The sequence below is a fragment of the Canis lupus genome, chromosome 2 (genome assembly GCF_011100685.1).
Source record: "Canis lupus familiaris isolate Mischka breed German Shepherd chromosome 2, alternate assembly UU_Cfam_GSD_1.0, whole genome shotgun sequence".
Lineage (NCBI taxonomy): Eukaryota > Metazoa > Chordata > Mammalia > Carnivora > Canidae > Canis > Canis lupus.
The window spans coordinates 53,547,519-53,571,918 of record NC_049223.1 but is presented as its reverse complement, the minus strand read 5'-3'; the positions used below and the strand labels follow the sequence as shown (position 1 = coordinate 53,571,918).

Sequence of the window (24,400 nt, the reverse complement as noted above, 5' to 3'; positions counted from 1 at the left end):
AAGTTCACTAAGTATTTATTTGCTTATTTATTTATTTATGAGAGAGAGAGAAGGGCAGAGACACAGGCAGAGGGAGAAGCAGGCTCCATGCAGGGAGCCCGACATGGGACTTGATCCTGAGTCTCCAGGATCACACCTTGGGCTGAAGGCAGTGCTAAACCGCTGGGCCACCAAGGCTGCCCACACCAAAGCAATATTAATGAAGAAATCCACTGCATGTCTCAGCAGGTACTAGATATAGTATGTAACCCAAGACAAACTTTTTTTTTCTAGTAATGAATAACTACTTTTAATTTTCATTTAGTAATGTGAATGGTTAAATTTAATAATCTGTATAACATATTTAAGTTCAAATGGGGCTCTTCCATAATCACTTTTTAAGGATTTTATCTATTTAATCATGAGAGACAGAGAGAGGCTGAGACACGGGCAGAGGGAAAAGCAAACTCCCTGTAGGAAGCCCAAGGCAGGATTCGATCCCAGAACTCTGGGATCACGCCCTGAACCAAAGGCAAATGCCCAACCACTGAGCCACCCAGACGTCCCCCATAATCTCATTCGTAACAACTAATAGTCTTATTGATTTGCATTTGCTAAATATGGAATTTGGACTAGTGAGTCATCCATATTTAGTTAACATAAGTGAATCATGTTCAAGTAACATATCCACATATTATTGCAAACAGAAGCATTACCAAAGAAAGAGCCTGTGCTTATTTTTTTCCTGTTCTTCAACAACTTCCTAGAGGATACCAAAATTTTACCAACACAGTAAAGTAAAAATGACTAAGTATGTGAATGAAATCTTTTTAGTTTTAGGAAAAAGAATCAAATTAATCCTAAAAGGAAGAGAGACACTGAATTTAAGGGTACCATGAGTAAGGAAACCAAGAGGAACTTCTCTCTGGTTCTTTTAAATTTGACTCCATTCATAAATCTTTTTGTGTTCAGATTCATCTCTTTAAAAAATTTTGATATTGTAGAAATTTATTTTTTCTTTTTCATGTCTTTATAGGGAGCCAGGAATCATAAAGCAAATATTAGAAAATCAGTAATTTTTTAATGCGATAGCAATATAGTTTTTATTTATTTATTTTATTTCTTTATTTTTTTAAGATTTTATTTATTTATTCATAGAGATGCAGAGAGAGAGAGAGAAAGGCAGAGACACAAGCAGAGGGAGAAGCAGGCTCCATGCAGAGAGCCTGACGTGGGACTCGATCCAGGGTCTCCAGATCACGCCCTGGGCTGCAGGTGGCGCTAAACCACTGCTCCACCGGGGCTGCCCTATTTATTTTTTTAACAATATAGTTTTTAAATAACCGGAACACTTTAGCCTCTAGCACCTTGTGTATCAAGGAGCCTATGCCAAACCAAATAATGGAAGCTGCAGTCTGAGCTGATACAGCCAAAATCAAGTACTGGAATGACAGCATGCTGAAGATCAACCATATGTCAAAACATTAATTCTGCATCCTGATCATTTAAATGAAATAAAAGGCAGGCAGGCACATGTTGGTTGATCAAACTTTTGTATCACCATATTATCTCTAAAGAAGGCTCTACTACGGGTCTGAAAGATGCCCAGGGGGATCCCTGGGTGGCTCAGCGGTTTGGTGCCTGCCTTTGGTCCAGGGCGTGATCCTGGAGTCCTGGGATCGAGTCCCACGTCAGGCTCCCAGCATGGAGCCTGCTTCTCCCTCCTCCTGTGTCTCTGCCTCTCTCTCTCTCTGTCTATCATAAATAAATAAATCTTTAAAAAAAAAAAAAAAAAAAAAAAAGAAAGATGCCCAGGTGACCTTACTCTAAGGCATAAATTGTCCTCCCTAAACTATAGACTTCTTGTTTATAAACTAAAATGGTATCTTTAAAATCGTGTAGACCAGGGCAGCCCTGGTGGCTCAGCGGTTTAGCGCCACCTACAGCTCAAGGCGTGATCCTGGAGACCCGGGATTGAGTCCCACGTCGGGCTCCCCGCATGGAGTCTGCTTCTACTCTGCCTGCGTCTCTGCCCCTCTCTCTCTCCTCTCTGTGTATTCTCGTGAATAAATAAAATCTTTAAAAAAAAAATTGTGTAGACCAGATATAAGGCAGTTGCTCAGTAAATAATACCCAAGTTTATTTTTTTTAAAGATTTTTTTAAATATAAATTCTTTATTTATTCTTAGAGATAGAGAGAGAGAGAAAGAGAGAGAGAGGCAGAGGCAGAGGGAGAAGCAGGCTCCATGCAGGGAGCCTGATATGGGACTTGATCCAGGGTCCCCAGGATCAAACCCCGGGCTGCAGGCGGCACTAAACCGCTGCGCCACCAGGGCTGCCCTTTTTTAAAGATTTTATTTATTTATTCATAAGAGAGAGAGAGAGAGAGAGAGGAGGCAGAGACACAGGCAGAGGGAGAAGCAGGCTCCACACAAGGAGCCCAATGTGGGACTCGATCCTGGGAACTCAGGTTCACACCCTGGGCCAAAGGCAGGCGCTAAACCACTGAGCCACCCAGGGATCCCCAATACCCAAGTTTAGATTTTCTGTTAGTCATTGCCTCCAAGTATGTTTAAGAAAAAGGATGTAAAAAGATCATAAATTGACCCTTTTGGCTCCCGCAGCAGCGCCATGGCGGTCGGCAAGAACAAGCGCCTTACGAAAGGCGGCAAAAAGGGAGCCAAGAAGAAAGTGGTTGATCCATTTTCTAAGAAAGATTGGTATGATGTGAAAGCGCCAGCTATGTTCAATATAAGAAATATTGGAAAAACACTAGTCACAAGAACTCAAGGAACCAAAATTGCGTCTGATGGTCTCAAGGGTCGGGTTTTTGAAGTTAGCCTTGCTGATCTGCAGAATGATGAAGTTGCATTTAGGAAATTCAAGCTAATCACTGAGGATGTGCAGGGCAAAAACTGCCTGACTAATTTTCATGGCATGGATCTTACCCGTGACAAAATGTGCTCCATGGTCAAAAAATGGCAGACCATGATTGAAGCTCATGTTGATGTAAAGACTACCGATGGTTATTTGCTTCGTATATTTTGTGTTGGTTTTACTAAAAAACGCAATAATCAGATTCGGAAGACCTCTTACGCTCAGCACCAACAGGTCCGCCAAATCCGGAAAAAGATGATGGAAATCATGACCCGAGAGGTGCAAACAAATGACTTGAAAGAAGTGGTCAATAAATTGATTCCAGACAACATCGGAAAAGATATAGAAAAAGCTTGTCAGTCTATTTATCCACTCCATGTTTTTGTTAGAAAAGTAAAAATGCTGAAGAAGCCCAAGTTTGAATTGGGAAAACTCATGGAGCTTCATGGTGAAGGTAGTAGTTCTGGAAAAGCTACGGGGGATGAGACCGGTGCTAAAGTTGAACGAGCTGATGGATATGAACCACCAGTCCAAGAATCTGTTTAAAATTCAGACATTTAATGGTGACCAATAAAAACATATTTGTGATGTTTAATTTCTTATCATTCTTTTTAAATAATCAGGCTCGGTGAAGCAGATGTTTTGAACTGACCGTGTGAACTTTTCAGAACTATTGTATGGATCTTATCCATTGCTCTTGGCTACTAAATAGCTGCAAAAGGGTAGTGATCTATTTTAAGCTGTAGTGATCTGGATGGAAGTGTTCTAGATGGTTAATAAAAGGAAACTTTAAAAAAAAAAAAGATCATAAATTGAAACGTATATTTGTGCTATTTAAGGACACAGTACCAGATTTATGCAATCCACCAGTATAAGCATTTGTGTATTCCTTTTCATTTAACAATCCAGAGGATGTTAAGAATGTAGATCAATTTGCTTCCAAAATGATTCAAACTATACTGAATACTTTGGTTTCATATTAGCTTATTTATTGTTGTTCCTGTTTTCTAGTTTAAGTAGTCTTTCAAGCTATAAAATATTTATGAAGGAAAAATAACACTTTAAGAAAGGTTGAATGCTGATAAAAGCAAACCTTTTGAACTAAGCTGCATTCAATTATTATCTGTTTGGATGGCAAGATCTCACCACAGACTCAGAACTGTGTGGAGAGCATTTCCTGTTTAAACAGGAACAGTTTAAAACAGGAAACATTTAAAAAAATAAATTAAAAAAAAATAAAACAAGGGATCCCTGGGTGGCGCAGCGGTTTGGCGCCTGCCTTTGGCCCAGTGCGCGATCCTGGAGACCCGGGATCAAATCCCATGTCGGGCTCCCGGTGCATGGAGCCTGCTTCTCCCTCTGCCTGTCTCTGCCTCTCTCTCTCTCTCTGTGACTATCATAAATTAAAAAAATAAAAAATAAAAAAAATAAAAAAAATAAAAAAAAATAAAACAAGAAATAGCTTCAATCGTTCAGGACAAATAGTATGGCAAAATGGTATAATTCTTCACCAATTAGAGCTGCCTTTCAAATTCCTCATAATTTTAACAATGATTTTTTTAAAATTTTTTTTACTTATTCATGAGAGACACACAGAGAGAGGCAGAGACACAGGCAGAGGGAGAAGCAGGTTCACTGCAGGGAGCCTGATGCAGGACTCAATTCCAGGACCCCAGGATCAAGATCTGAGCCAAAGGTAGACGCTCAACCACTGAACCACGCAGGTGCCCCACTTTAACAATGATTTAATCAACAGTGCCAATGGCTAGTAAGTCTGATGAGTTTTATTACAGTTATACTTCAGATTACAGAAATGATCTATAATAAAATCTTTACTGTCCTAAATGAGAGGTCTTCACATTTCACATTAACATTAACCAATAAAGTTTCAATGGAGGAGGTGGCTTTGTTTTTTTTTAAGATTTTTAAAATTTATTTGACAGAGTGAGTGAGGGAGCACGCGCGCACAAGCAACAGAGAAAGAGCACGCACACAAGGAGAGCAGATGAGGGAGGAGCAGGCTCTCTGCTGAGCAGAGCAGGGAGCCCAATGCAGGGCTCAATCCCAGGACCCTGGGATCATGACCTGAGCCAAAGGCAGATACTTAACCAATTGAGCCACCCAGGTGCCCCGAGGTAGCTTTTTTTTTTTTTTAACTGGTCTATTGTTGGCTTTTTATTGGAAAACCAGTGCTCCTCTCTGAGAATTATCTATGGGAAGATAATCTTACACAAGTTATACAAATACCTATTACAATATTGTAGTATATACATCAATCCTAGACTTACCCTTAGAAGCAACTCTGCTAATATACAGCCAACAGCCCACATGTCGACACCTACACCATACATTCTAGCTCCAAAGAGTAACTCAGGGGCCCGATACCATCTGAAGAACAAAAAGCAAGATTGTAATTTTATGTTTACTTTTATTTTTTTTTAAAGATTTTATTTACTTATTTGACAGAGAAAACACAAGGAGGAGTGGCAGGCAGAGGGAGAAGGCTCCCCACAGAGCATGGGTCCAATGTGGGACTTGAACCCAGGACCCTGGTATCATGACCTGAGCCAAAGGCAGATGCTTTAACTGACTCAGCCACCTAGGCACCCCAAAAAACTGTAATTTTAAAATGGAATTATTGAAGTGTTTCTTGTAGAAAACTCCTAAGCAAAACATCATCCTACTGATCAACTTCACTTTTAGGGATAGATTAACTCAAGATAAACTAGCTATAAAACCAAGCAATTTCATACTAGAAATTAAACACATCCTTGGTCCATTTACTCTCCCATTCCTTGATGATTAATGCCTACTTCCTCCAGAAACTCACAACACCATTCATCCTCTAAGCCAATGACCTTATTTCCAGCTTTACTAAAAAGAATCCAAGTAATAGAAAGAAAGAAAAATTAAAAACAATTCCATGGACTCACCTATGGTCATTTGTATTTATACCATCTGCCTTCTCATCTGTAACTACAGATGAACTGTCCTGGACTGTTGTAATGCCAGTATGTCAACTTGGGGCACTAGGTACCATGCTCTCTTGCCTATTTCCAAAGATACTGAAATTCTCTTCTTCCAATATCAATGTTTTCTTCTTCACTAGACTTTTCCCACTAACGTACAAACATACCATTATTTCTTCAGTCTTAAAAAATAAACCAAAAAATTAAAGTAGCAAACAAAAACTTCTTTAGGCCCAACTTCCTCTAGCAGCTATCTCTACATTCTCTGGTTATTCTGAAAAGCTGCTTGTTTTTACTGTCTCCAATTACTATTCTCTTATCTTTTTAAACTCTTTCAGCGGGTGGCTGGCTCAGTTGATAGAGCATGTGACTCTTGATCTTGGCGTCATGAGTTCGAGCCCCACATTGGGTGGCAAGTCTACTTAAGATAAAAATGTTTTAAATTAAAATTAAATTTAAACAAGAACAAAAAAAACTTTCAATTAGGCTTTAATCCTACTACTCCACCAAAATTGCTCTTGTCAAGGTGATTAGTGATGTCCAAATCATAATTTAACAATTTTCAGTCTTCATTTTAACTTGACCTATTACTAGCACTTGGTAATACACACACACACACATATATATATATATATATATACACACACATATATATACATACACACACACACACCAGAAACTGGTATATGAAAAACACTGGTAGGGCATCCCGGGGTGGCTTAGCGGTTTAGCAGCACCTTTGGCCCAGGGCATGATCCTGGAGACCCGAGATCGAATCCCACATTGGGCTCCCTGCATGGAGCCTGCTTCTCCCTCTGCCTGTGTCTCTGCCTCTCTCTCTCTGTTCTCTCTCATGAATAAATAAATAAAATCTTTTAAAAAAAGAAAAAAAAAATAAAGCACTGGTATACAATACTTATACGTGGGTCCATTTTCTTCAGTTCCAAGAGTTCCTAAATAATGTGCTGTATCTCTCCATCAAGTACATCAATAACCACTTATATCCTTTACTTCTTACTTAAGGCTCAGGTGATTGATACCCAATGAGATCTATTTTGAAAGTGCGAAGTTATTTATCTTTTTTTTTGAGAGATTTACTTATTTACTTTTGAGAGACAGCAAGCTCGCACACGTGCATGCATGCACAAGTAGGGAGAGGGGCAGAGAGAGAGAGAGGGGAAACCTCAAGGGGTAGGGCAGAGGGAGAGAGAGACTCCCAAGCAGTCTACCCACTGAGGGTAGAGCCCAAAGCAGGGCTCAGGGCTTGATCTCACAACCCTAAGTTCCCAACCTGAGCCAAAATCAAGAATCAGACACTTAACTGAGACTGAGCCACTTAGGTGCCCCAGGTGACAAAGTTATTAAAAAGAACAGAATATTTAAAGATCTTCTCAGATCCTTAAAGAATCTTGGAAATAAATAAATGACATTTGGGGATGCCTGGGTGGCTCAGTTGTTGAGGCCTACATGTGTTTGGCCCAGAGCATGATCCTGGGTTCTGGGGACTGGGTCCCTCTTTGGGCTCCCTCCATGGAGCCTGCTTCTCCCTCTGCTTATGTCTCTGCCTCTCTCTGTGTATCTCTCATGAATAAATAAATAAAATCTTAAAAAAAAAAAAAACATTCTGACTAGAATTATAAAACCTACTGTCCATATATATTTCATGTGATTTTTTTTATTTTTTACATAGAAAGTATAAAAGAAAACATAAGTACAAATAATAAGATAAACCAAAATATCAATGCACTGCTTTATTCAGAAACTTTTCTTTCTTCTTCTTTTTTTTTTTTTTTAATAAAGCAGTAACAGTTTTATTAAATACAGAAAAAGTTCTCAGGGGTGAGAGAGGTCCCGACAGGGTTGCTCTATTTAGACCATTTTCATTCACACAGAGTGAAATAAAACATGAAATAAATCAGTGACTGACCAATAAAATAAACACAGGTCTCCCAAATCAGGTGAATATGTAAAAGAATAGCCACTATAGTTCCAACTTACCTAACTAAACTGTAGAAGTAGTATAAATTAGTCCCAAAAGTTATTAGACAAATGCCTGAAAACTGAGTTAGTTCAACTCCATCTGAAAAAATGTCTGTAATTATTTCATTGTGGTTAAATAAACATAACATAATCATATTTTTAGTAAAACACCACCAACAATTCCTAACTCTACTGGGATATTTCAGAGAAGCCAAACGATGCTCATTTGGGATTCATATCTATACAATAGGGGCACCTGGCTGGCTCAGTGAGTAGAGCATGTGACTCAAGATCTCAGGGTCCTGAGTTCAGCCCCATGTTATTAGGCCTACAAAAAGCTTACTTTAAAAAAACAAAAACTAAAAAAAAATAAAAATAAAAAATAAAAAATAATAAAAAAACAAAAACTAATCCTGCAAAATATAAACTTTCAGTTTTTTAAGTGATTCTTACCTGGTTACAACCTGATGTGTATAAGCTCTATTGGGGCTCCCAAATGATTTGGCCAGGCCAAAATCTGCTAGTTTTAGAACACCATTTTCATCTAGCAACAAGTTGTTTGGTTTTAGATCCTGTATCATGGAGGTTTTAAATAAACAAGTAAGCAGGAGGGAGAGAATACCATAAAAATACAATTAGTTGGCTTGACAAAACAAAACAGGGTAAAACCTCAAATTTAAACATATCAGATATAAAATCTTACCACAGCAAAAGACTGGTTTTATTACTTAGTGAGACCTTGGATTTACCTACTTCACAGGGTTGTTGTGAGGATTAAATTTAGTGTTTTTTGTAACGAGCCTACTATGACAATGAGGAATTCAATAAATAATTGCTGCTATTAATTTAGTAACAGTAATACACAGCAACTTCAGTAAATAAAAATATTATGCATTTAGAGAGAATGAGGAACATATTCCTCAAAATCTATACTAAAAAGATATTAGCAATAACCTAAAAGGGATTCCAAGTTTAAGGTACGAGAATTACTGACTATAAATTATATATTCTTAGCTATTTATCTAAATAGAGTACCTAAAAATATCTACCTATAGAGAGTGTCAGCCTTGTTTCAATAGCTAAATATTTCTAATACTGACTCAATCATTTCAGAAACTTTATTTCATTACTTCACAGAATTTTAGAGTTACTGAAATATTGCTGTTCTAAAAATATTTTAGCAATGTATAATTTAACCCAGTCTCTCACTGTATTTTTTTTTCCTGTCACAACAGTATAGCATAAAGAATACTGGACTTAAAGCCAAAAGACCTAGATTCTAATACTCTGTTGGTTATCAGCTACTGACCTTGAAAAAACTATAACCTCGGTCAGGTGACACAGCAAATTAGCTATTCATCTATGGAAAAAAATGAAGAACCGGGCCTCTTGCATTTCTAAATTTTACATAGTATTTTACAGTCCTCATTAGCACCACCTGGTGGAATAACTGAAGGGAACACCCAGAGGAAGACGGGATAAAATGGTCCGGCTTTATTTTTAATAATATACGTATTTAGACCAAATATTTATGTAATAACTGGTTACATAAAACTTGACTAAAATGTAAAAAGTCAATCATAATTGGTTAAAAACCTTACCCTATGTAGAATCCAGTGTTGATGTAAATATTCCAACCCTTGAAGAGTCATCAACATGTAGGCTTTGATGTGTGATGGGGTCAGCACAAGACTATTATCCTTTATTATAACCTGTAAATCCAGTATATAAAATACAATTATTCCAATTAAATTACATCATATAGAATCACACACAGACATATAATGAATTTATCCATCATACGGGAGAATCTGAAGAAACACTGCCTAACTCTCCTTAGGAAGCAGTGTCAGAATTTCCAGAAACGGAATTTTCCAGTTAGGGAAAGTATCTGCTGGGGCTTTTTCTCTTCTACTTCATTGTTTAAAAGGCATTAACATGGTGAACATCTGTTGTTTCGCTTGCCCCAGGATGTACAGCCCTTCTGATAATAGCATTCAACATTCCTTTGGGAAACCACCTGTTTAAAACAGGACTGACCACTACCTGTGGCCTCTAGAGGCAGATACATGACCCAGGCATAGCCAACCACCATACTCAAGCCTGCTGTCCAGAAGACTGCTTTAGAGTTGGACATGTGATCCAAGCTAATCAAACAGGCCAAATACTTCTAGAATCAAGGGGAACAAAGCACCTTCTTTCCTTACAGATTATTAAACTCTAAGGATATAAGCCACTATATTGAGAAATTATGCCCATGAAGGAAGATAACAAAGAAAATAGAGCTGAGTTAAAGTGCACAACTGAGTTCTCATGCATTATTTGAGAACTGTGCTTAAAGCCAGTTTATTGAAAAAAAAAAAAAGCCAGTTTATTCCTAAGCTTATATGTTAGCTAGAAGTTATCATTTTCTTTTTTTAGAAATCCTATTTAGAGGGGCAGTCTGAATGGCTCAGTGATTTAACACCTGCCTTCGACCTAGGGCATGATCCTTGAGTCCCGGGATTGAGCCCCATATCGGGCTCCCTGCATGAAGCCTGCTTCTCCCTCTGCCTTGTGTCTCTGCATCTCTCATGAATAAATAAATAAAATCTTAAAAAAAAAAAAAAAAAGGAAATCATATTTAGATAAAAGGTATCCAAATTGGCAAGAAGTAAACTTTTGGTATTTGCAGATGACATGATACTATACATAAGAAACCTTAAAGACTCCACCAAAAAACTACTAGAATTGATAAATGAATTCAGTAACGTTGCAGGACACAAATCAATACATAGAAATCTGTTGCATTTTCATATACTAATAATGAAGTAACAGAGAAATTAAGAGAACAATCCCATTTCTTAAAAAAAAAAAAAAATCAGATTTAGGCAAAATATGCCCTTTCTAGTGCACAGTTCCATGAGTTTTAACAAAGACATCCAGTTGTGTAACCATTATCATAATCAAGATAGAGTTCTTTTAACTCTCACCCATACCCCAATCGCCCCAGGCCCCTCTATGCCCAATACTTCCCTCTACTCCCAACTCTGACCACCACTGACCTGATTTCTGTTTCTTTAGTTCTTGCCTTTTCCAGAACATCATATAAATGGAATCATATAATACACAGCCTGGACTGAGCCTGAGTTCTTTCATTTAGCACAATCTATGTAATGAGATTCCTCTCTACTGTTATATACATATATGAGCAATTTATTTCTTTTTATCCCCAAACAGTATTCCATTTTAAAGATGTACCACAGTTTGTTTCTATATTAACTAGATGAAAGATATTTGGATTGTTTCAAGTTTGGGCAATAATGAACAAAAGTGAACATCTGTGTACCAATTAATTTCTGGGTAGACATATTTTTATTTCTCTTAAATACCTAGCAGTCATATTGCTAGATCATTCTTTAGCAGTGTATTTCACTGTTTAAGAAACTGCCAAACTATTTTCCAAACTGGCTGTACGATTCTGCATGCTCACCAGCGGTGTATGAGAATTCCAGTTGTTGTTAGTTTTCGAGGTTCCTTAATTAGTATTAAGGAAAAGCCTAAGATCTCATTTTCTCAAAAAAAAACAAACAAACAAAAAAAAAACTTGGCTGTCAAAAGGATGATATTCTGTGATAATATGGAAAAGAAACTCTAAATTCTCAAGGGCCTAATACTCATTTCTCTAAAAATAATGTCAATAAGGTAGAGGGAGCTTGGTAGATAGAAATGTTTTGAAATCCAAATCTCTGTATCTAACACTGGGAATACGGCTAAATGATTCAGAAGATCCTTTACTTAGGAGTACGTTCACATTCCAAAAAAATTAAATATTCCTTTGAATAACAGTACCTTCGAAAGTAGGAAATAAACAGGTTCTCTTTTGATAAAAAGAGAAAAAAAATCTCTTAGGAATCTTAATCTTACCTCTAGATCAGTTTCCATAAAATCAAAGACAAGGCTAATATTAGATTTATGCCCAAAAGCATCAAGGAGCTGCAAAGCAAAATTCAAAAAATAAATAAATAATGTGATTTTCTATAAAGTACTTGAAAATACTGTACCAACTAATTTTTAAAAATTTAAACAAGCATGAAGACTGCTGATAATACTCTGTTAAATCTGATTTTATTAAATTTGACATTTATCCTTTTTCTTGCTAGGAATTAGTAATTTGAGGTGTAAAACTTTTTTTTTTTTTTTTTAAGATTTAAGAGAGGGACGCCTGGGTGGCTCAGCGGTTGAGTGTCTGCCTTCAGCTCAGGGCATGATCCTGAAGTTCCATGAGTCCCACAAGGGGCTCCCTGCATGGAACCTGCTTCTCCCTCTGCCTGTGTTTCTGCCTCTCTCTCTATGTCTCTCATGAATAAATAAATAAAATCTTAAAAAAAAAAAAAAAAAAAGAAGAAGAATATTTAAGAGACAGAGAGCACAGCAAGGGGAAGGGCAGAGGCAGAGGGACAAGCAGAGTCCCTGCTGAGCAGAGAGCCAGACTCCAGGCTTGATCCCAGGAGATCCCGGGAGTTGGAGATCATGACCTAAGCCAAAGTCAGAAACGAAATCGACTAAGCCACGTAGGCGCGCCTCAACTTTACTATTTTTAAAAAGTCACTAAATACTTAAGCTCGCCCCCCAAATTTTGAGAGCTATGTTTAAGAAACAAATAATTGAAAATCTCACCTCAATCTTCAATTCTGTGCTCAGTTTTTAAGAAAATCCTATAAACAGCAATGGCAGCTATCATTCAATATATGCATTCTCTATGTCAGGCTCTATTTCCAGGTACTTTATATGCATTCAATCAACTAGTCTGGGGTGCCTGGGTGGTTCAGTTGGTTAAGTATCCACCTTTGGCTCAGGTCATGATCCTGGGGCCCAGTCCTGCATCAGGCTCCCCACTTAGTGGGGAGTCTGCTTCTCCCTCTATCTCCCTGCTTGTGATGTCTGTCTCTGTCTCTCTCTCTCTGTCTCTCTCTCTCAAATAAATAAAATCTTAAAAAAAAAAAATCAACTAGTCTTGTCACAACCCTATGAGGTAAGAATTATGGCACTGAGTTATAGGGAAGCTTACTCAAGGTCTTATACATGCTAAAGCTCTCTAGGCTTCAAAATGATTTTTGACATAATTAGGCTATATGCCAATATTAAATGTTTTAATATTTAATGCTTTTAAGACAACTGCCTACAGGACTAAAGAGAATAGAAAATACATATTATCCTGATAAACTGTAAAGCTTTTTTGCAAGGCTAACCTAAAACAATTCATCTTGCTCAGCATTCAATCAATATCTACCTCATTCAGAAATGGCAGGGTCCCAGATCCCAGAAACAACTCATATCATACTCACACCAATTATATTTGGATGGCTTAGCTCCTGTAATAATTTTATCTCTCTTAAAGCTGTTCTGTTTATACCTAGATGAAAAAGCAAAGCAAAATGTGAAAAATAATTCTGAAATCTCAAATCTCCTTACAAGCATATTTTTTGGGACAAGTTAGTCTTTCAGGAAATGGCAGTGAGTACTCCATAGAAAAATACAGGCTATTGGACAAATTGTTTGACATTTGGTTTTCTTTTATATTGCTTTATTTTGAAAATAGCTTAACAATGACCATGATAATTATTCATTTTGTAGCATATCACTTGAGAAGACTGCTGGAATAACAATGTGTCAGTGTGTAACATTAAAGGAATAAGTCAATAGCTTCCTCTTTCTTGCGTTATATTAGGAACAGATTCTGGATGCTAACAGCAAAATAGTGGTAAGACAGTACCTTTCCCAATACAAAGGATAGAACTCAAAAATAAGTTCTGGTACTGCCTATTATATATAGACAGATGATGGGTTCTGTTTTATAAAAACTAGTTCTTGATGACTAAACAAGACTTAGCACACAAGGCTTTGGAAGAAGGGTAAAAACATGTTTTCTTCCATTCATCATCTATTTCAGTGTGAGCTTTCTGTACTTCCATGACCTTGTATCCTGATTTTTCAAATTAGAAGGCCAGAAAAATAAAAAACTGCTTGAAACAACATCTTAAAGAGTAATGAAAACAGCAAGACAAGCCACTATAACCTTGTTGCCTTCCATTTACTCAGATGACTTGAATGACTTACATACTCTTAACATCCAAATGGTGGGTATCACAAATATCCTGTCTCTATCCTCAGTCTCCACCCTGAGTTTACTATTCCAGCATCCCGCAATAACTCCATCTAGAATCTCTCATAATTCCAATACTTTGCTTATTTCCTTAGTGAAAATAAAAACTTTTCCTGCTCTGTCAGATTATATTAAATACTCACCATCTTTAGCTTCTGATCTATGTCCAAGTTTAATCTGGCAAAGGGGGGAAGGAACCAACACATTAAAAATATGTTAGCTTATTTAGACTTAACGCATAACATATAAACGCTTCAGAAATGTGACCACAGCAAAAACATGTAGCGACTTATATGTAACCAGTAAACAAAGAGGGAGTGGAAATCATGAATTTGAAAGGCAAAATTAACAATATAAGAAAGGACCAAGTACCTACTATTCCTTGCCCCTTAACTTTTTCAATTACACATTCAAATAACTGAATTAAGAAAATAAAGGTCTCCTTTATCTTTGCAAGATTAAATGTAGAACTGTAACTGAGGGCACATTAACAACAAAATTGTTTCAAGTTAGCTTACTTGGGAGGACATAAATGATGTTATAAACATAAAATTACATGTTTATTATGCCCCATAATATGCTCCTAAGGAACACATTTTCAAAAAGCAAAATTACAAGGGCACCTGACTGGCTTAGTTGGTTAAGTGTCTGCCTTCAGCTCAGGTCATGATCCTACGGTCCTGAGAACAAGCGCCCCATCAGGCTCCCTGCTCAGCAGGAAGTCTGCTTCTCCCTCTCCCTCTTTGAGACTCTCCCTGCTTGTGCTCTAAGTAAATAAATAAAATCTTTAAAAAAAAAATTGAAAAAAAAATTGCAAATTATGATGGATACAAAAAATGGCTAAACTGTCATCACCATTAATACAGATAAAAACCACACACACACACACAAAGCGTAAGAAATTTCATTAATAGGTTTAGGCTTACACCAGTCTCTTAGTCACTGCTTTATACAATGACTACATATAATCATAATCAAAAATACCCAAAACAGGGATCCCTGGGTGGCGCAGCTGTTTAGCGCCTGCCTTTGGCCCAGGGCGCGATCCTGGAGACCCGGGATCGAATCCCACATCGGGCTTCCGGTGCATGGAGCCTGCTTCTCCCTCTGCCTGTGTCTCTGCCTCTCTCGCTCTCTCTGTGTGACTATCATAAATAAATAAAAATTAAAAAAAAAAAAAAATACCCAAAACAAAATTTATTTCTGGAAAAACACAGCTATTCTACCTTTAAAAATATCTCCCAGATAAATGCAAACTGGTGTAGCCACCGTGAAAAACAGTATGGAGGTTCCTCAAAAAATTAAAATGTAATTACCACAGGTTTCAGTAATTCCCCTACTGTGTATTTACCAAAAAATATAAAAACACTAACTCAAAAAGATACATGCACCCTATGTTCATTGCAGCATTATTTACAAAAGCCAAACTACAAAAGCAATACAAGTGTCCATCAATAGATGAATGGATAAAGATATTATATACACACACACATACACAGGAATATTACTCAGTAACAAAAAAGAATGAAATCTTACCAGGTACAACAACATGGATCTTATTTCACTAAGTGAAATAAGAGAAAGACAAATAGACTATGATTACATTCATATGTGGAATTTAAGAAACCAAACAAACCAACAAAGAAAAAAGAGACAAACCAAGAAACAGACTCTTAACCATAGAGAACAAACAGATGGCTATCAGGGGGGCAGGTGGAGAGGTGGATAGGGAAAATAGGTGAAGGGGATTAAGATTACACATGATGAGCACTGAGTAATGTACAGAATTGCTGAATCACTGTGCTGTAGACCTAGAACTAATGTAACACTATATGTTAACTATACTGGAATTAAAATTTAAAAAATAAGATTCCTGATAATGATAAAAATAGATTAAAAGATATAAATTACAGATTATCTCCCAGCAATATACTACAAACACTTACTTTTTTTTTTTTTTAAGATTTTATTTATTTATTCATGAGAGACACAGAGAGAGAAGCAGGCTCCATGTGAGGAGCCCAAAGCAGGACTTGATCCCAGATCATGCCTTGAGACGCTCAACCACGGAGTCACTCAGGCGTTCCTCTCAACAGCATTTTTTAAAGAACATTGACAAATCGATTTTAAACTTTACACAGAAATATAAAGGGCTAAGAACAATTTAAAAATTTTTTAATTCTCTAAACACAATAAAAATATATTAGTTTCATGAAGCCATCTACTTCACCACTAGGATTAAATATCAATATTTTGCCACACTTACTTCATTATTCATCTTTCCCTTTCTTATAACAAACCACAGATTTCATGAGATTTCATCCCCATGTACCTAAGTAGGCATCTCTAAAACGTAGATATTTTCAGGATTCCCTAGGTGGCTCAGCAGTTTAGCACCTGCCTTCGGCCCAGGGTGTGATCCTGGAGTCCTGGGATTGAGTCCCACATCAGGCTCCCTGCATGGAGCCTGCTTCTCCCTCTGCCTGTGTCTCTCATGAATAAATAAAATAAAATAAAATAAAATCTTTAAAAAAAAAAAAAAAAGTACATATTTTCTTACTTATTCAAAATGCCATTTTCATACTTAACAAAATTAATAATGACATAGCAGTTTATCATTATTAGTATCATATCAGTTCATATCAAATTCTCCTGATTGGGGATCCCTGGATGGCTCAGCGGTTTAACGCCTGCCTTTGGCCCAGGGCACAGTCCTGGAGTCCCGGGATCGACTCCCACATCGGGATCCCGGCATGGAGTCTGCCTCTTTCTCTATATCTCTCATGAATAAATAAAATCTTTAGAAAAAAAAAATTTTCTCCTGATTGTTTGAAATTTCCTAAATGGCAGATAAAGTAGCCAAGGTAATTTTGAAGAAAAACAGGTATGTGAAACTGATCAGATTTCAAGACTTCTGAAACACAGTAGTAATTAAATACACTATAGTATTTGAGCAGGGATAGGAAAAAAAAAAATCAATCCATGGGGAAAAAAAAAAAAAAAAAACAGGGGATCCCTGGGTGGCTCAGCAGTTTAGCGCCTGCCTTTGGCCCAGGGCGCGATCCTGGAGTCCCGGGATCGAGTCCCAGGTCGGGCTCCCGGCATGGAGCCTGCTTCTCCCTCCTCCTGTATCTCTGCCTCTCTCTATGTCTATCATAAATAAATAAATAAATAAATAAATAATCTTAAAAAAAAAGAAAACAGTGCTCAGAAATGGATCCAAGTGCATACTGGAACCTGGCATTACAACTAAATGAGAACTTGGCATCATAACTCACCAGGTAAAGGATAGACTATCAATAATGCTGGCACAACAAGGAAAAAATACTGAATCCTCATATTACACAAAATAGAAAACTTAATTCCAGATGTAATAAAGACCTAAATGTGAAAAGCAATACTTTAAAAACTGGAGATAGGCAAGCAGACAAAGAGGAAACCCATAAAGGAAAAAAATGGGTAAATTCAGTCAGAACAGGATTATAAGTTTCTGTGCCCCAGAAGACAGCATATATAAACTAAAAGTCCAGGGCAGCCCCGGTGGCTCAGTGGTTTAGCGCCGCCTTCAGCCCAGAGCATGATCCTGGAGACCTGGGATAGAGTCCCATGTCGGGCTCCCCACATGGAGCCTGCTTCTCCCTCTGCCTGTGTCTGTACCCTCTCTGTGTGTCTCTCATGAATGAATGAATGAATGAATGAATAAATAAATAAATAAATAATAAACTAAAAGTCTAGCCAAAGACTGGGAGATGATACCTGCAGTGCAATATTTCTGACAAAGGATCAATGTCCAGAATATAATAAAAAATTCCACCAAATAGGAAGAAAAAAATTCAAGCACCCTAACAGAAAAACTGATAGGAAAAAGTCTAAAAAGCCAATAAATCTAAAAAAAGACGATCAATCCAACTGGTATCCAGAAAAATATTAACTGAAATAATCATATGCCAATTTTGATCCAGGTAATTGACAAATGTTGTAAAATCTGACAATACAAACATAGTAAGAAAGTCGAGGGAGATTAGTCCAACCACTTTGAAGAACAATCTGACAATACATGAGGAGGCTGATGCTGAATATTCCCTAAAACAGCAATAATTTACAGTTGGTTTCAAATATGGATATATTCTCTAAAGAAACTCACACGAATAGGCATGTCTGTAGAACTGTATTAAGGGAAAACATAAAAAATAACAATAAAATAGCCTAAAGGTGTATCAAGAATTTGGACAAATTTTAGCGTAGTTATAGGATGGATTCTAATCACCGATGATCATAAATAAACCACATCTACATGTTTTCATGTAGAAGATTCCAGAAATAAGACTGATTCAGAAAAACAAACTAAAAAAGAATATTTATATATGGCGGGTCAGTTAGCTAGCTATTGAGAGAAACAGTCTAAAAGGCCACCAATAGAGGACTGGTTAAATAAATCAGGCAGCATAAATTCCATATGATCTTTTTAAAGAGATGAGGTAGAGATCAATGATATTTTATTTTTTTATAAATTTCAGTAGAGGGACGCTTGGGTGGCTCAGCGGTTGAGCGTCTGCCTTTGACCCAGCACGTGCTCCTGGAGACCTGGGATGGAGTCCCACATCGGGCTCTCTGTATGGAGCCTGCTTCTCCCTCTGCCTGTGTCTCTGCCTCTCGATCTGTCTCTCTCATGAATAAATAAATAAAACCTTAAAAAATTTTAATTTCAGTAGAAATGAAATATTCCACTTACCCTAAACGTATTTTAAAAGCCTAAGATACAATAGATGAAAGAACACAGAATATACATTACTTGTAAAATTAAACATTAAATGTTAGTAGTAAATGAACAAGTATAAAACTACAACAAAAAAAACTAGATAATGTCTAAAATGAAGTAGAGGCGAGCACTCAAGAAATAATGATATAAGCATAGTATTTAATGAAAAATAAATAAATACCAGAGGAAAACTATAGGAGTTGTAAGTGATTGCCCTAAGGAGTGAAAGACAGGGCTAAGAGTCAAGTACCTTAAAAAGCCTAGGCCTTTTAACTTTTATTAAAACCACAATGATGACATATCTGACATAAAAATTAAATGTAAAAGAAGATTCCATTTTGAGTAACCTTCAAGGGGTAAAAGTCTATCAAAGAGAAACAGGAAGGGCACCTGTGTGACTCAGTTGGTTAAATGTCTGCCTTGGGCTCAGGTCATGATGTCCTGGGTGCTGGGATCACCCTAGCATAGCTCCCTGTTCAGTGGCAAGCCTGCTTCTCCATCTCCCCCTGCCACTCCCCCCTCAAATGAATAAATAAAAACATTTTTTTAAATGTTACAAAAAGAAACAAGATGAATTCTAAATCCCAATTTACTTTAAAAACAAGCAAAAAAAAAAAAAAAAATCCCAAAATAAAACAAACTCCCCTAGGACTTTCAGACAACTACAGAACTCAGTATGACAACACTGGAAAGATTTTACCAGTCAGGTTAATACACTTTTTTTTCTAGGTTAACACATATTTTTAGTTTTATTTATTTGTCAGAGACAGCAGAAGGAGGGAGAGCAGCAGAGGGAGAAGCAGGTTCCCCACTGAGCAGGAAACCCCATGCGGGACTCAATCCCAAGACCCCAGGATCATGACCTGAGCCGAAGGCCCATGAGGCCTACGCTCAACCACTGAGCCACCAGGCGTCCCAAGTAGTACATTTTTAACATATATCTACAAATGTACTGGACATGGTTCTAAGTATAATTTGAGTGGAAGTAAACAGACAATAAGCTTACAGGTAAGAGGATTTCAAATTTTGATAAACGTCATGAAGATAATGGAGACCTACAACAAGGAACTCTGAAAGTAGGGAGGCACACCTATAGGAATTAGTGGAGGCCTCTATGTGAGAGAGATGGTCGAATGAGATCTAAAACTTGCCAAATTTTAGAGAAATATATACTCACCAGAAGGCAAGCAAATCTAATGATCCCAGGAATGAACTGAATTTGTCAGGGGACAAAAAGGTCAGTGTGGCTAATATAGTGAACCATGGGTAGAATCGAAAAGTTAACTTCAGAAAGGGTCAGAATAGACAAGGCTTTTACACAGGAGTAACTACAATGCTGGATGACACAATTCAAGTTGGAAATGAGAGGAGGGACATCAGAAAACGTAAAAAGAGGGCAGCCCGGGTGCCTCAGCGGTTCAGCGACTGCCTTCAGCTCAGGACATGACCCTGAAGTTCTGCGAGTCCCCATCAGGTCCCTACAGGGAGCCTGCCTCTCCCTCTGCCTGTGTCTCTGCCTCTCTCTCTCTCTGTCTCCTGAATAAACTCTTAAAAAAAGAGTAAAAAGATATTAATAGCAGGAATAATTATGGAGAGGACAACAAGGAGTCAGGTGCAGGTGAATCAGGGGGATAGGCTTCAAAGGGGTCAGGAATTTTGAAAGAGAAACAGGTTCAAACAGCAAGAGGAGGAATAATAAACATAATAATAAACATAAGGAGGCAGAAGTCACCTACCCCACCCACTAAACAGGCCTGGAGATGTGACAAAAACCGTCTCTCTCCGAGAGGATCACTAATTTCAGGAGCACAGGAAAGAACCAGAACCTGGCAGCAGAACGCCTGGACTTAAATTCTAGTTTGAGCAATTAGCATGTGCGTCATTCTGACAAGTTACTCGCTCTCTCTTAGTCTCAGCTACCTCCGGTGCAAAATAAACACCCTTTACCCACGTCACACGGCCAGGTGGAGGGCTAAATGAAAAAAACAAAAAAAACCCCCACAAAACATAAAACAGGGTAAGGGAAAGCATCTGACAGGTAGGCACATTAGCGACATATGACCCAAGTTTCTTGAATGAATGCAAGTAAAAAAAAAAAAAAAAAAAAAAAAAAAAACCTACTTAATTAATATTTTTAGGGACGCCCCGGCGGCTCAGTGGTTGAGCATCTGCATTCGGCCAGGGCGTGACCCCCACGTCGGGCTCCCCGCATGGGGCCTGCTTCTCCCTCTGCCTGGGTCTCTGCCTCTCTCTCTCTCTCGCTCTGTGTCTCTCATGAATAAATAAAAAACATCTCAAAAATAAAACGAAATCATTCTTAAACAACACACATCAACGTCAACGCTCACGCAGGCCTTCCAAGGAAACCCCGACGCGCGCAGCGGGCGCAGGCGTGGCGGACACAGGCGCCAGGGGAGGTCGGGGCCCCACACAACGGCGCGTGCGACCTTCCGAGACCCGAGCGCCAACCACAGACGGTCACTCACCTTCTTAATGGCGACAATTTGGTTGGTGTTCTTGTCTCGGGCCTTGTAAACCGTGGCAAACTAGAGAGAAAAACAGAACTCATCTAAGTGCCTGGGGGCTTTTTTTTTGGGGGGGGGGGGTGTCTGTGTTTTTGCCTTTTGAGCTACCGGGAGGCTCGGACCGGGCCCGTAGGGCTCTAGGGGCGGCCCGGCGGCGGCGGGCAGGGGCGAGGCCGACCCTCGGGGCGCCCCAGGCCGATCCTCGCCCCCCCCGCCCCCGCTCCAGGGCCCGCGGGGCGGCCTCGCGCACGAAGGGGCTGCCAGGCCAGGCCTCCCGCCCCCGCCCCCGCCCGAAAAGCCGCGCAGGGTCCTGTCGGTCCAGGGCCCCCCGAGCCCCGCCCGAGAGCCTCACCTGTCCCTCCCCGAGGAAGTCCAGCTTCTCATAACGCTTCGCTCGTGACTTCACGTCCACCGCCATCCGGCGCGCGAAGCCGACCCCAACCGACCGGGCAGAGCCTTCCAGACGGCGGGAATTTAAAGCCACCTTAAAGCCCCCAACAGCCACTTCCGCTGAGCGCGAGCCGGCGCTTTAGTAGCTCCGCCCCCACTTCCGGTCTGGGCTGGCGCGCCGCGCGTTCCGGCGGAAGCTGCGCGACGTAGGTCCGTTGGCTTTTCGGGGCCGTCGCCGCCCTGTCCCGCCGCAGCCGGTTGGTGCCGGGAGCGGAGCGTTGGCGCAGGTGTCTTTGTCACCTTGAGAACTTCTCAGCGCAGGTGATTCCTCCCCTGCCTCGGGCAGGTCAGCGTGGCGAGACGGTGCTCTGGGCTCGGGGCTTAGTAGGCGTGCGAGACCGGAAGTCCTGACCTATCCCCGCTCTGGCTTCCTGGAGCCTGCTCCGGGGCCTCCGTCGCCGCTGTTGCTATGGACGCTTAGAGCTGCAACAATCTCGGGTTACTTAGAAGACGGAGAGCCCAGTGGTTAGGGGCTGGGCCGGAGACCTCAGTGCAGGCCCGAGGAAGCAAAATCCAGGTCAACCGAAGCAGTTCGTGCTGTGGAACAGACTGCTGGCCATCCGTTTTCCACTCTGTAAAATGGAAATAATAGGCCACATCGTAACTGGTTGTGAACATAACTGGTTTCGAGACACGCAGAAACTTTAGACATACCAAGTGCTCAATTGAGTGCGAACTATGAGCAGTACTCAAACTTGATTCTCCTGTTTTCATGCAAATCAACACATTAAACACATTAACGCACTTACTCATGGAATGTGTATTGAGTGCTTACCATGTGCCAGGCTCTGTTGTAGACTGACAGATCAGCAGGGAAAAAGACAAAGATCCATGCTTTCCAATGGAAGGAGATAAAATGTGTTATGATGGATACAGTGAAGTGCTACAGAGATAAAGCAGGGAAAGGGGATTGGGAAGGGCTTGCAGTTTAAATAGGGTGTTTGACCTGGGTAGTAGCAACTTCTTGCTAGACACGTGTCCAAAGGCAAGGGAAACAGGCAAAAATGAACTATTGGGAATTCGTCAAGATGAAAAACTTTTGTACAGCAAAGGAAAGCAGTTGAGAAAACCAAAAGACAACTCACAGAATGGAAGAAGATATTGGCAAATGTCTTATCAGATAAACGACTAATATCCAAAATCTGTAAAGAACTTATCAAACCCAATACCCAAAGAACAAATAATCCAATCAAGAAATGAGCAGAAGGGGTGCCTGGGTGGCTCAGCGGCTTGGTGCCTGCCTTTGGCCCAGAGCATGATCCTGGGGTCCCAGGATCAAGTCCCACATCAAGCTCCCTGCATGGAGCCTGCTTCTCCCTCTGCCTGTGTGTCTGCCTCTCTCTCTGTGTCTCTCATGAATAAATAAATAAAATCTTAAAAAAAAAAAAGAGCAGAAGACACGAACAGACATTTCTCCAAAGAAGACATATGGATGGCCAACAGACACATGAAAAAATACCCCATGTCGCTCAGCATTAGGGAACTATAAAAATCCCGATGAGATACTGCCTCACACCAGTCAGAATGACTAAAATGAACAAGTCAGGAAGCGACAGATGTTGGTGAGGATGCAGAGAAAGGGGAACTCTCTTACACTGCTGGTGGGAACGCAAACTGGGTACAGCCACTCTGGAAAACAGTATGGAGGGTCCTCAAAAGCTTGCAAATAGAGCTACCTTATGACTCATCATTGCACTAGTAGGTATTTACCCCAGAGATACAAATGTGGGGATCCAAAGGAGCACCTGCACCCCAGTGGTTATAGCAGCAATGTCCACAATAACTGAACTATGGAAAGAGCCCAGCTCTCCATCGACAGATGAATGGATAAAGATGTGGTGTATATATGCAATGGAATACTACTCAGCCATCAAAAAAATCTTGCCATTCACAGTGACATGGATAGAACTAGACGGTACTATGTTAAGTGAAATCCATTAGAGAAAGATAATCATCTCACTTTTGTGAGATTTAAAAAACATAATGATCACAGGGGAAGGGAGGGAAAAATAAAACAAGATGAAATCAGAGAGGGAGACAAACCATAAGAGACTCTTAATCATAGGACACAAACTGAGGGTCACTGAAGGGGGTGGGAGGTGGGGAGATGGGGTACCTGATGATGGACCTTAAGGAGGGCACATGATATAATGAGCACTGGATATATATAAGACTGATGAATCACTAACCTATACCTCGGGAACTAATAATACATTAAATGTTAATTAAATTTAAAAAATTGAGTGTTAAAAGACATCACTAAAAAAGACACTGCAAAGAGAGACAGAGAAAAGAGAAAAGAAAAAGCCACTGCAGACTTTTTAGCAAAGTGATATGATCTGACTTAATGTTTTAGAAAATTCACTATGGTTGTTTTGTAAGACCACAATATAGACTTAGGCAAGAAAAAGCAAGGCCAGCGAAAGAATAATTGCAGTTATCCAGATGGCTATATGTCTTATCAATTTGGCTTCTAGGCAATAAGATTTGCTGATAAGGGATCCCTGGGTGGCGCAGTGGTTTAGCGCCTGCCTTTGGCCCAGGCCATGATCCTGGAGACCCAGGATCGAATCCCACGTCGGGCTCCCGGTGCATGGAGCCTGCTTCTCCCTCTGCCTATGTCTCTGCCTCTCTCTCTCTCTGTGACTATCATAAATAAAAAAATAATAAAAAAAAGCAAGGCATTAAAAAAAAAGATTTGCTGATAAACTGGATA

The 24,400-nt window shown here is 39.4% G+C and overlaps 1 protein-coding gene and 1 pseudogene across 8 annotated transcripts in view; one reads left to right on the top strand and one right to left on the bottom strand.

Annotated features, from left to right (window-relative positions):
• CDK7 (cyclin dependent kinase 7) overlaps positions 1-21,794 on the bottom strand; it is a 63,870-nt gene extending 42,076 nt beyond the window's left edge. For 5 of the 8 annotated variants that reach the window (XR_005355648.1, XR_005355649.1, XM_038530783.1 and 2 more), the window contains exons 1-8: positions 21,587-21,791; positions 21,196-21,255; positions 14,094-14,127; positions 13,133-13,200; positions 11,712-11,780; positions 9,407-9,517; positions 8,259-8,377; positions 5,145-5,244 (exon numbers count right to left, since the gene is read on the bottom strand). Coding sequence is in view for 6 of the 8 variants with exons in the window: in XM_038530783.1 (XP_038386711.1) it covers positions 5,145-5,244; positions 8,259-8,377; positions 9,407-9,517; positions 11,712-11,780; positions 13,133-13,200; positions 14,094-14,127; positions 21,196-21,255; positions 21,587-21,652 (627 nt within the window). In the remaining 2 variants the exon portion in view is untranslated. Of the gene's footprint in view, positions 1-5,144; positions 5,245-8,258; positions 8,378-9,406; positions 9,518-11,711; positions 11,781-13,132; positions 13,201-14,093; positions 14,128-21,195; positions 21,256-21,586 lie in introns of those variants that run through there. The other 3 variants (XM_038530781.1, XM_038530782.1, XM_038530786.1) reach the window with 3 other exon arrangements.
• Positions 2,589-3,451, top strand: LOC608454 (annotated as a pseudogene).
• Positions 21,795-24,400: the final 2,606 nt, after the last annotated feature.